The sequence below is a fragment of the Girardinichthys multiradiatus genome, chromosome 5 (genome assembly GCF_021462225.1).
Source record: "Girardinichthys multiradiatus isolate DD_20200921_A chromosome 5, DD_fGirMul_XY1, whole genome shotgun sequence".
In the NCBI taxonomy this organism is placed as follows: domain Eukaryota; kingdom Metazoa; phylum Chordata; class Actinopteri; order Cyprinodontiformes; family Goodeidae; genus Girardinichthys; species Girardinichthys multiradiatus.
This window is the reverse complement of record NC_061798.1, coordinates 4,119,453-4,132,551: the sequence shown is the minus strand read 5'-3', so window position 1 is coordinate 4,132,551 and position 13,099 is coordinate 4,119,453. Positions and strand designations below refer to the sequence as shown.

General features: G+C 37.9%; 1 protein-coding gene across 2 annotated transcripts; it reads left to right on the top strand.

Moving 5' to 3' along the window:
- Positions 1–16: 16 nt before the first annotated feature.
- Positions 17–12,350, top strand: tmem176 (transmembrane protein 176). 2 transcript variants are annotated; one of them, XM_047366582.1, is made up of 7 exons: positions 17–154; positions 1,633–1,761; positions 3,890–4,000; positions 4,486–4,542; positions 8,061–8,207; positions 10,488–10,604; positions 12,053–12,350. In XM_047366582.1, exons 2-7 carry the CDS (start codon positions 1,636–1,638, stop codon positions 12,092–12,094), a joined length of 600 nt encoding a protein of 199 aa, XP_047222538.1. In that variant the 5' UTR covers positions 17–154; positions 1,633–1,635; the 3' UTR covers positions 12,095–12,350. The 2 variants fall into 2 exon arrangements, with proteins under 2 accessions (XP_047222538.1, XP_047222539.1); XM_047366583.1 differs by having other exon boundaries at positions 28–154; positions 1,630–1,761.
- The last annotated feature ends 749 nt before the right edge of the window (positions 12,351–13,099 follow it).

Genomic DNA, 13,099 nt, shown 5'->3' with positions numbered 1-13,099 from the left:
TCCCACAGACAGACACCGTTCTCCCCCTGATAAACACCCCCTCCCCACACACCCTGCTGGCTGGGAAGAGACGTGAGGGAGGCGCGCTGAGGGTTAGGAGTGGTGGAGCGCAGACGGAAGACAAACGGAGGGATTACGGTGTATCCAACAAAAGGTAGGAATTACGCATCATAATTTTCTGTTCGTCAGCAGATAACAAGGATAGATATTGAGTTCTGTGTGAGTAGAAAGTCTGTAGGTTAGGGTTTGGTGTAATAATTGAGCATGTCAAACAACGGAGCAGCGCCCTGATCAGTGTCTGTGATCACGGAGCTGAGGTCGTTTGATTTGCCTATACATTTACTCTACTGTTTAAAATCTCTGTCGTGTTTGATTTTATGCCTACAAGTCAACGACAGATCATTTCTGCATGTTTCTATTATAATGCTCTGTGATCGTGGGAAATAAGAAACTCATTTGAATCCAGAATTTTACATACACTATAAAAAAGACACAAAAGTTTTTTCTCATTGTTTGACATTAAATCAGACTAAACCTTTACAATTCCACATCATTTTGAATTATTTGCTAAATCCCCGAATGGTAAGAAAGAAAACGTTTTGAGGCTTTTTTTTTTTTTTTTTTTTCAAATTAAGAAGTTAGTATTTTGTAGAATTGTCTTTTAAACTGTCTGATTTAAGTTCCAGGACTCTACAATAGGTTGCCGAACTTTAGGACCATTCTTCTGAATAGACCTGATGTAACTGGTTCAGGTTTTTTAGGTAGATTTGCTCCAACACACCTTTTCAGCTCTGCCCAGAAATTAAACTTTGGACCGAAATCAGAAGTTTCTGATGGCCCCTCCAAAACATCTACATGTTGCCCTTAAGACACTTTCTTTGTAAGTACTGTGTTGCATGATTTTGGCCAATGTCCATTTGGATGACCCATTTGTGCCCAGGCATTAACTTCTTGACTGATCGTTTTGAGATGTTCCTTCAAAAACACTTTCACAAAATGTTATTTTGTCATGATGGCATCTCTTTCATGAAGTCATTTCTGCAGCAAAGCTTCTACACAAGATGATGCTGCCACCCTTGTACTTAATAGTTGGAATGGTGTTCTCAGGCTTGCAAGCTTCCCCATTTGTTCTCCAGTTGATATGATGGTCATTACAGCCAAACGCTTTAAGTTTCATCAGACCACAAGACATGTCTTCAAAAAGGAATGTCCTTGTGGCTAAGTCCACTTGCAAACTGTAATCTGGCTTCATATGTTGCTTTTTTGGAGTAACTCCTCCTTCCCCTCTATGCAGCCTTTTAGCCCATGATTGTCACTGAATGATGACGCTCTCTCCTACCAGCTTTCATCAACTTTACAAGATCCTTTGCTTAAACACACTAATCTCAGAATGTTCATCCCGAACGGATTTATAGCTAAACATTCACATACTGTTTATTCTTGCATATTTGTTTGAAGAGATGAACATAGCACCATCAGCCGTCTGGAAACTGTACCCAAGAATGAACCAGATCCATCCATCCATCCATCCATCCATCCATCGTAGATTATTTGGATTAGCCCACATAGGTTTGGCATGGTCTGATAAACGATGACAGCAGTGTGTAAGAACAGTTTTGTTGCCATCAGCAGGAGATGGCTGTTTCTGTCTCAAGGGACTTAAAGGTCCATGTGCAGGAAGACGTGAACAAAGTCAAACTAAGTGACAGACAACAGGAGCTGCGCGATGCCATACAAAGAGGCGAGCCTAAATGTCTGGGGGTGAGTTCCTCGCTTTATCTTTATTTTTGTCTGTGTGAGCATTTGTGTTTGTTTATGTATGTGCATTTATGCATTGAAAAAAAAATGATAGACTGTTCACTTTGGCTGGGGTTCTCAAAGGCAACAATGTGAAAGCCAGGATGTAGGTTTTCCTTGCTATATATATCCACTGTTACTTTTTTCACTAGTGTACATAATCTTATGCCTTATTGGTATAAAACTGTCGCATTGATCCACTAGATGCTTGTCAACAAGATGAACAGTCTAAATCATTAAATAGACATGTTCCCAATAAAAAAAAGTGTCTAGAAGCTAAGATAAGAGTAACATGAAGTGAACTCATTAAGGCTTCAGAGCACCAGAATGTTGCAAGAAATACAATAAATTCTCCACAGCTCTTTGCACACTGAAAAACAGCACATCTAAAGCTGGATGCCTGTCTAATGCTGAAGATAAAGCTCCAAGTATAGAAAGCTGGATTTCCCAACCTGACATGATGAACTCTGAATGACTAAACAGGCTGTTCCCCAATAATGCATAGCAGAAAAACTAAACCAGCTGCCAATGGATGGGATCCATCCATGTGGACTGCTACAGCCCTGAGCAGGAAAGATCCAATAACAGAATAACAGAACAATGTTGTTCTGTTATACCGTTCCAAAACTACTATAAAGCAGTGATAGGAAATAAACATCATTGAGACCAAAATGTGAAGTCCATGACTCAAGAAACAACACAACTCCAAGAGACTATCATGCAAACAGAAAAACAGAAAGCTCTATTAAGACTAATGTGGTGAACTTTGTGTCTATACAACTACCAAGTGATGCAGCAACATTTTAATGGTTTTCTTATTTTTCACAGCTGGTGAAAACATTGGTTAAGAACACTGTTTTCTTGAATGATTGTGAGGTCACATATCATACTAGAGCTACACTTTAAAAACTGATGAGATTTTGCTTTAACAAATGTTGGGTTTATACCATTGAGACAGAAGCTGGATAGTTATAACCAAAAATTGGGTCAGAAATTGTGTTGGGCTAGCAGTGAGACCAAACAGTAGCCTCATCATTCTTTACAGATCCACCAGACCTTTTTAGTATGTCCTGTAACTTTAACCCTGTAACTATTTTAGTTCTAGGGTTTACGAATTGTTTAATATGCATTGAACATGCATATTAGTTTGAATAGCCATTACAAAATGCAATAAGTGTGACCAAATGTGAGTGTGAAAGTCTGTCCTGTGTTGCCCTGTGATGGAATGGTGACCTGTCCAGGGTGTACCAAGCTGCTTGTCCACTGTCCTTTGGAGACTTGCACCAGCTCCTGTGCAACATTGTAAGAATTAAAAGGATATAGAAAATTGGATGTGTGGCTCATTCATTTAAACCCACTTATTATTTGTTTTATAAATTTATGTTTCTACAATGCATGTTGGTAGGCTTAATGTTAGATATTAGTCACATTAAGCCATTTTGAATTGAAAACCTAACCCAGTATCCCAGATAAAAACCAGAACCAAACTCGTTGCGTTAAATCAACCAACACCTGGACTGGTCCATATTTGACTCAGAACTAAGTCAACAAAATACCCTAAGTTTGGTTATTTTTTATTCAGCATTTAATAGAGTGTAATTTCCATAGATAAGGGGACTGACTTTAGTCCAAATGAGTCACTTAATGTGGAAAAAAATTTAAAGAAATTTAACTAAAAACTAAGCAACTGAACTAAGTAAAGAACTCTGCTTGAGTTAGTGTGACTGAAAGCTCAACATAGACCTATAGCTTAAGTAATCTAATAGAGAGTCAGGGAGAATATTTTTCTCCATGAGTAATGCTTTCCACATTTTGTGACATTTCATTTTTCAATAACAAGCAATGCAAACAATAAGTTGTTGTTGATTTATTGATATCTGCCTTTTCTCCTAGTCACATCAGAATACTGCACTGAAAAAGTGAACAAGTCCAGTTCAAATCAAATGTAATTTAATGTCAGGATCAATATTAATACCCAGTAATTACATTAGCTTCAGTTCCGTCCACTTTCAATCCAAGTTATTAAAGTCATTAGAAAACCTTTAATCTTTTCTATATAAATATAATAGTAATGAATACTTGTTCCTACCAGGTAAGCCAAGTGATGCTGGGACTGATGGTTATTTCCTACGCCCTGCCCTTACACTTCACTGAGCACACTGATGTGGTCATCTTTGGTGTTCCCTGGTGGACTGGATTAACAGTGAGTTCATGTTTTGTTTGTGTCTCCATATGCAGTCATATTCAATAAATGAGACTATTATGTAAAGGTTAATTTATTTCAGTAACTCAATTCACTAAGTGAAACCCATTATATAGATTAATTACACACTGACTGAAGTTTTCCAGCCTTTATTTCTGTTAATTATAAAGATTTTCTGCTTATAGCAAATGGTAACATGACATCTATGATTAGAATATTACATCGCTAAACAATAAACATTTTTAATACATAAACGTGGGCTTAATGAAAAATACGTTAAATACTTGCTTAAAGGTTTTATTTGCACAAGGTACCTTTAATCTGATAACATGAAAAATAAATTGTAATTTATGCAATATGTGACATATACTGTAAGTCAGTGCAAATCACTTAAGTCAGGCTGTTAGTGTCGACACCGGATTAAGACATCATTGTGCTTTGGAGAAAGCTGTAACATAATATATCTATCTGGTCTGTGCTCTCAGTTCATTGCAGCTGGAACCATTGCCATCATGTTGGACAAACACTGCACAATGAAGATCGTAAGTCTACTCCAAGCGTACACGTCAGCAGCTTTTGTGATTGTGTGAGAATTAATGGCTGTCGTTAGGTGCTGTATTTTTATTAATTTGTTTATTGATATTTAATGCAGACAGTAGAGCATAAAACCTAATGTGTATGCAGATGCAGCCCAATAAATTAGAATAACATTAAAAAGTTTCAAAAGGCTTTGTGGAAAAGTCAAAGAAAACACTGAATCCTAGCAGAAAAAATAATTTTAATTAAATAAATCATTCTCAATGAAGATTAATAAATGTTCATCCAATTCTGTATGACAGGTCATATAGCTTGAATAAACAGAAATATATCAGCTTGCAATGTTTTATCCAAACCAGGTTTTAGTTTAATCTGAAGACATCCACCTAAAACACCATATTTTTTCTAGACCTGCAGGGTAGATTTTGAAACCAGCATAGCCTCCAATTAGGTCCTCATTACTGTAAAAATATTACAAAATTAAATTCGATTCAGTTCAGTTTATTTATATATCACCAATTCACAACACGTCATCTCATAGCACTTTACAAAGTCAATTCAATCAAATCATAAAGATTTCAAGTAAACTACATACATTCCACTTAATCCTAACTATCAAACAGTGCAGTCGGATTCAGTTTATAATTCAAATTGGTTAAAGGTTTTACTAAGGAAACCTAGCAGATTGCATTGAGTCAGTGACTTGCAGCAGTCACTCCTCCTGGATGAGCATGTAGAGACAGTGGACAGTCACTGGCGTTGACTCTGCAGCAATCCCTCATACTGAGCATGCATGTAGCGACAGTGGAGAGGAAAAACTCCCTTTTAACAGGAAGAAACCTCCAGCTGAACCAGGCTCAGTGTGAGCGGCCATCTGCCACGACTGACTGGGGGTTAGAGAGAACAGAGCAGAGACAGAAAAAGAACACAGAAGCACTGATCCAGGAGTACTTTCTTTGGGAAGGAAAAGTAAAACATTAATGGTTGTAGCTACTTTAGTGGCTTCATCAGGGAGAGAAAGCAGATGAACTCTGAGCCAGTTTTTAACTCAAGAGTATGAAAGAGAGCACATGCAGTTGGTCACAGCAGAACCTCAGCCAGTAGCTATGTCTAGGTGAGACAGGGTTAAACACTGAAAGACAGGACCAAGTGTATGATCTGTATAAAGTGAGCATTAAGTTGTTGGCAACAGCAGCTTGGCCAATGCCCCCCTCCAGGAAGGTGCTACAGCTAAACACAGAGCCAGACCAGGTGTAGCTTCTAGAAAGAGAAAGAACAGAGAGAGATCCTACAGTGAAAAGCTAAAATAACAACAAAAAACTCAAAATTGGAGAGTAGTATGAGAATGTAGCAGAGAGAGTGAAAGTGGTCATTCTGTCCTCCAGCAGCCTAAGCCTATAGCAGCATAACTACAGAGATAACTCAGGTTAACCTAAGCAACTCTAACTATAAGCTTTATCAAAAAGGAAAGTTTTAAGCCTAAACTTAAAAGTAGACAGGGTGTCTGCCTCACGGACTAAAACCGGGAGCTGGTTCCACAGGAGAGGAGCCTGATAACTAAAGGATCTGCCTCCCATTCTACTTCTAGAGACTCTAGGAACCACCAGTAAACTTGCAGTCTGAGAACAAAGTGCTCTGTTGGGAATATATGGAACAATCAGATCTCTGATGTATGATGGAGCTAAATCATTAAGGGCTTTATATGTGAGGAGGAGAATTTTAAATTCTATTCTGGATTTAACAGGGAGCCAATGAAGGGAAGCTAAAATAGGAGAAATGTGATCTCTCTTTTTAATTTTCATGAGAACTCTTGCTGCAGCATTTTGAATCAGCTGAAGGCTTTTAACTGCATTTTGTGGACATCCTGATAGTAACGAATTACAATAGTCCAGCCTTGAAGTAACAAATGCATGGACTAGTTTTTCAGCGTCACTCCTGGATAGGATATTTCTAATTTTGGCAATGTTCCGGAGATGAAAGAAGGAAATCCTAGAAACCTGTTTAATATGGGATTTAAATGTCCTGGTCAAAAATAACACCAAAGTTTTTTTCTTTAATACTGGAGATCAATTTAATGCTATCCACATTAATTGATTGATTAAGCAGTTTCTTTTTCAAAGACTCGGTCCAAGGACAACAACTTCTGTCTTGTCTGAATTTAGAAGCAGAACATTTAAAGTCATCCAAGTTTTTATGTCTTCAAGACATGCTTGTAGTCTAACTGGTTGGGTTCATCAGGATTTATGGATAAATAAAGCTGAGTATCATCAGCATAACAGTGAAAATGTATCCCATGGTGCCTGATAATTTGACCTATTGGAAGCATACAGTATATATAGTAAAGAGAATTGGCCCAAGCACTGAACCCTGTGGTACTCCACAATTAACCCTAGAGTTTGAAGATGATTTATCGTTTACATGAACAAACTGGAATCTGTCAGTCAAATAAGATTTAAACCAGCCTAGTGCTGTTCCCCTGATCCATACAGCATATTCCAGCCTTTCTAAGAGAATATTGTGATCAACTGTATCAAATGCAGCACTGAGATCTAACAGAACCAGTACAGACACAAGTCCATTATCTGAGGCCAGAAGAATATCATTAGTGACTTTCAGCAGAGCTGTTTCAGTGCTATGATGAGCTCTGAAGCCTGACTGAAACTCTTCAGACAGGTCATTGCTGTGTAAATGCTCATACATTTGATTAGCAACTATTTTCTCAAGAATTTTACATAAGAACAGAAGATTGGATATAGGTCTGTAAATTTGTAAATCATAAAATTAAGTAAAAATTAGCCAGTAATTGAAGAGATTTCTCCGTTACTGTGTCTGGGTAGCATAAAATAACAGATGTCATCTGAATATAAGAAATGGCTTGTTTTTCTTTTTTAACTCATGCAAACCAATTTTATTTATTAAATCTAATTCTGCTAATAGTGGGTTAATAAACAAAACAAATATCAGAGGTGATATCAAAAGTGCCACAACTAGGATAAACTAAAGCTGACATAACTCCATTAGTAACAGATGTAGCCATCTGTTACAGTTGGTTCTGAAAAAAACTGTAACCACTTCATGAAGGAGACTTTATATAGGATGAGTTCAGTTAGTTTATCTAACTATTTTATCGTTGTTGATGCAAAATAAATTTTAAGTTGCTGTTCAGGATGCCATTCTATCAAGATGCGTAAAAATAACATTAGTGTGCCATATCTGATACCAGTTAAGTATCATTTGTGTGGACCTATACCATTATCATACTATGAATGCCTTGTTCTAGTGCTAAGCAGCATTTGCTGTGATTTAACTAATGTGCCAAAAATAATCTGACCACTTTAGTTAATCCAAAATTATTAATATTCCTGGCAGATTTAGATTAAAATAATTTCCATTCAACCAAGAATTAGTTTCTGATAGGTAATGAGAAATGTATTGTAAAGTTCACCAGGCTTATTTGTTGCATTATTACACTTCGTACTTTTCTGATTCCACTGATTTGATGAAATGAAATGTGCTTATCCAGCTGCAGGTGTATTTGATAGTGAGCGTGGCAACTGTAGTGCTGTCAGTGGTGGCTGTGATCATCTACTCTGTGGACTTGAACAAACATCCTCAAACTCCCTGCATCAAGACAATAAACAACTTCTGTAACGCTGAATATGACGCCACGGTTGGTGTCCGCTTTTATTTATGTCACCATTTTTTGTGTTTGTACCTTTTGTGATTTTGTTTCATTGTTCTTGTCTGATGTACAATTACTTGTCAGGTGTGTTTGTAAGTTATCTTTTGCCTTTTCAAAGCTTTTGAAGTATATAAATCATTCTGCATTTTTATGTAAAAAAATGCATGTGAAGGCAGAACAGAAGTGGAAAGCAGCAGAAACAGACCCTGAAATGATGCTAGGGACAAGTGACACAATAAAAAAGAATTATGACAGGTATGAAATGATTTATAAAAACAATGAAAGTAAAAGGAGCCAAGTGAGCAGAGCTGTGTCATCATGCGACAACCCTCCAACTGCCAAAAGGTTTCTGCATACCCTGCGCTCATTCTGGCCACAAATGTTTATACTTCACAAGAAACTTCATTCCGGAACCCTTGGAAGTTTATGAAGCGGAAAAGCAGGAATGACAACATTCCTGCTTTTCTGCATTAACCCCCAACCCCTTTAACAAATGTCTGACCCATCAAACTGTATTTGTCAGACACCACAGAAAAAATGCCTGTGGGGAGGATGTGTTGAAAAGAAGCTGTGAGAAAATAATGGTGCCGTGTTTTCTTTCTTGGAGAGAGAACAAACGTCTCGATTCTTGTGGAATATGTGCGAGCCCTAAGATAAGTGAAGGGACTGCTGGGAGACTGAGTGGCAAGGAATGAAGCGATCTTTGAGATTTAAAAAACTAAAACATTGCAGGTAAATAATAGTGCTGAAAATCATTGGCAGGAATAAGGTTTCCTTTAACTTCCATTAGCAACAAAGACAGGAGAAACGGGTTCACATCAGAGACAAACAGGAAAACATGGGAGCTTGTTATTATTACATGGTTCTTCTCAGTAGTCACAGGACAACCTCCAAGGTTTAACTGTTTTTATTACTTCTTTCAAACTGCACACACTCAGTTTGCTGCATATAAGGAAAAGAAACTGCATAGTCATCTCCTGTAGTTGTGAGAATGGGTCTTTCCTGACACTGTTCCCTGAAGCATTACCCAGTGTCTCCCCCGGCTGCTGAGCAGAAGAACCGTCACAACACTTATTTACCCACTGCTGGATGGGTAACAATGAGGACACATGTAAAAACAGGTCATTTGGAAACTAAGACTTATTCTAGTTATTTTGCCCCTTTGCAATTTTGTGCTTATTTTGTTTTGGTTGTTTTTGGTCTGCTGGCCAGGTGAACACCTGGACAACAGACTAGAGTGGAGAGGCAACTGTGAAACCATCTACAAGAAGGGACAGAGCAGACTGTACTTCTTGAGGAAGCTTAGGTCCTTTGGTGTTTGCAGCAAGATGCTGCATATCTTCTATAAGTCTGTTGTGGAGAGTTTGATCTCTTCTACCATCATCTGCTGGGGAAGCAGCATCAGAACCAGGGACTTAAAAAAGCTCAACAAGCTGATAAAGAAGGCTGGTTCTGTTCTGGGGACTCCTCTGGAACATCTGGAGATCATTGTGCAAAGAAGGATTCTTCATAAAATGAAGAACATTATGGAGAACCTTGAACATCCTCTTCATGAGACTGTCCTACAACAACAGAGTGTCTTCAGTCAGAGGCTTCTTCAGATCTGCTGTAAGATAGACCGCTACAGGAGATCCTTCCTGTCCACAACCATCAGCATCTACAACGGCTCTTTGAAGAAACCTTCATAATGAGCTACAACAACATTTAATTTCCCTTTGGGATTAACAAAGTATTTTTGAATTTGAATTGAATTGAATTTGTACCCAAGAAGCTTGGTTACTAAAATCTGCAGTGTATCATGGGACATTTTGTACCTACCCTGCATGACTTTATTCATACCAGCGTTTCAGAAGCCTTTGGTTTAAACAGATTTCCTATCATCTAACCATCGTCTCTGCAGTTAGGAACAGGGGTTATGTTTCTAAATAGTATCTTTTAGCAGGAGGTTGCTCAGAGCCAATTTTGGTTTGATTATGGTCAGAATCTGTCATGCTTCATAAAAGTTAGCAGGTCCGAAGGAAATCAGAAACAAACTAAATGGATTTCTGGTCTGTCACAGAAATATTATGCACAGTTACAAACATTGTGTAATATGTTAGCGTTTTACTCCCACTTACCTCCATATTTTCTGAAAATGGTTAACTTCAAAGAAAAATAAACTGATGCACAGTACATGGGGTTGTCTGTGGGTTTATCAACGTTAACCAGGCTGTGCTTACACAGATAACAGTGTTATAGAAATGTTTTTGTACTCTTTTTCTCCAACAGAAATTTAGCAGAGGAATAAAGTCATCTCTCCTTCTCATCACCCTGGTCCAGGCAGTCATCTCTTCCATATTCTGCTGGCTGCACCGCAGGCAGAGAAGCAACTTTGAACAATATACTGTAAGAAGTCAACTTTTGGTCAAAAAACATGTGTTTTGTCTGCTTACAATGTCTTTTAACCAAATCAGCTATTGATTGGGTTGCAGTCTCAGACAGGAAGACCATTGTGCTATGAAGATAGTTATGATGTTAACTTTTTATAATAGCTGCTTAATAATTGGTTTGATCCTGATCATGCTGGGCTAAGTGAGGTCGTGGCTGGACCAAAGTGCAGAAAAGAGTGAGGAAGCAGCATGGCAAGCAGATGAATAGGTTTAGTAATGAGAACAGGAAAACTTACAAAATGACGGCAGAAAACGTAAAACTACATGCAGGTCTCAGGATATTGAGTGATGAGTAGACAGGGTAAATTTAGGGTAGTCATAATGTAACATGACAGTTTGTTGTGTTATGGGTAAAAAGCTTTTCCCAAAGAAGACAGTTCACAAGAGCTTCTTACAAATGGAAAGAGATATTGGGTCACAAGCATTAAAGTTCCCAATAAAATGTGATTAATGTTATCCTTTATAGTGTAGAGCACAAGTCCTCGGACTTGATAAAGAGCAATACAAGTGCAGGCATTTGTGGACTGAATTTAACATTTTTTACCTGCTAGATTAGTAGTTATCTCTAGGTAAAAAATAAAGCAACCCATTTCAGGAATGAGTTTATGGAGTGTGCCTCTTCATTGAGTTTTTGGCATCAGTGGTAGATCAGCTCCATTTAAAAACAATTGCATGTTCCCAAAGACAATAATTTCTTTCTTTACGTTTGTTCTTCTTTATACTTGCTGCTAGTATTTTTAACACAGATATTGGCCCTTGACAGCTACATAGTGGTAGCCTGCTGTTTTTGGAGATCGTCTTTTGCAACTGCCTTGTTACTATTATTCTGTCAAGTTAAACACTCCTCTTATGAAAGAGAAGGAAAATCCAGATTACAGATGACTTGGGCACCTTTCCAACACTACAACAATATAAGAAAAACAACATTGTTTATGAGGCTGCACGGTGGAACAGTTGGTAGCACTGTTGCCTTGCAGCAAGAAGGTCCTGGGTTCAACTCCCAGTCAGGGGTCTACATGGAGTTTGCATATTCTCCCCAGGCATGCATGGGTTCTCTCCGGGTACTCCAGCTTCCTCCCACAGTCCAAAAATATGAGTGTTATGTTAATTGGTCTCTATAAATTGCCCATAGGTGTGACTGTGTGTGTGTGTGGTTGTTTGTCCTGTGTGTGTCTGTGTGGCCCTGCAAAGGATTGGCAACCTGTCCTGGGTGTACCCTGCCTCCCGCCCATAGACTGCTGGAGATAGGCACCAGCTAGCCTGCAGCCCACTATGGAAAAAGTGGCATAGAAAATGACTGACTGACTTTATTATGTCAGAAAACAACATGATTTATTGTAATGCTGGTGGGACTGTTGGGCAAGTGCAGGTCCTAAAGTTCTCTCTCTCTTCCTGTTCTTGCAGGCTATGAGTGAACCAGCTTCCACCTTTAATGAACTAAAATGATGAACAGGAAATGAAGTCTTGAAGATTCCTCCTTGCTGAGGTGATAAGCTTTGCCCAGCTGTGTTCTAATGACTTACACACGTCTGCTGACTTGTACCCCCTTAAGCGGACTTTGCAAAGCTGTTTCTTCTTTCATATTTCTCTTTCAAAACCTGAAGTATCTGTATGCTTTAGACTAAGTATATGTGTAGGCTTATGTAATTTGTACACATTTTAAAACAATATTAAATAAAAATATGATGTTTTGCAACATTCACTGAGTGTTTGATTGTCTGAACAAACAAATTTTCAAAGATCGTTAAAAGAATGCAAAGCATGAGAATGTCTACACTCCTTTTCTGAATAGAAATAAACTGATCCCTGTAGTTGGGTTGATTTAACTTGATAAAAGCCTCTGATTTCAGAGCGCTGCACCCTAAACAGAATCTGTGCATACTACACAGATTTATGAGGGTCCCCTGAACAAACAAAGAACGGTAGAATTAATTCTCAAAGTCTTATTAATCAATCTTTTCTAAATATACTACAGGGATAAATGAGCTATAGGAGAATGAGAAATGTGCCTGAAATATAAATATACATATATATATATATATATATATATATATTAAATCATAACCCTCAGAAAAGGAAAAGAAAAAGTTTTAAGTACACCAATTATCCATTTTGTATATAACAACAAATGAGTTGTGGAGGTGGCTGGTGCCAGTGTCTTATAAGAACATTATGCATCCATTTTCTATTTCCATGTAATCCTTGCACTTGGGTGGCGGGGACTTGCTTGATTGACCTTAGACACCAGTCCATCACAGGACAAAGAGACACACAGGACAGACAACAATGTAGTCACAAACTTATACCTGTAATATAAATAGGCCAAATAACCTAAGATGCATATTTCTGTTTTAGAAGAAAAAAACATAGTTCTAGCATTTAAAAAAAAACAGAAATGCTTTAGAAATGTGTTAGTTTTAAATATAATGAAATATTTCTTCTTCTTCTTTT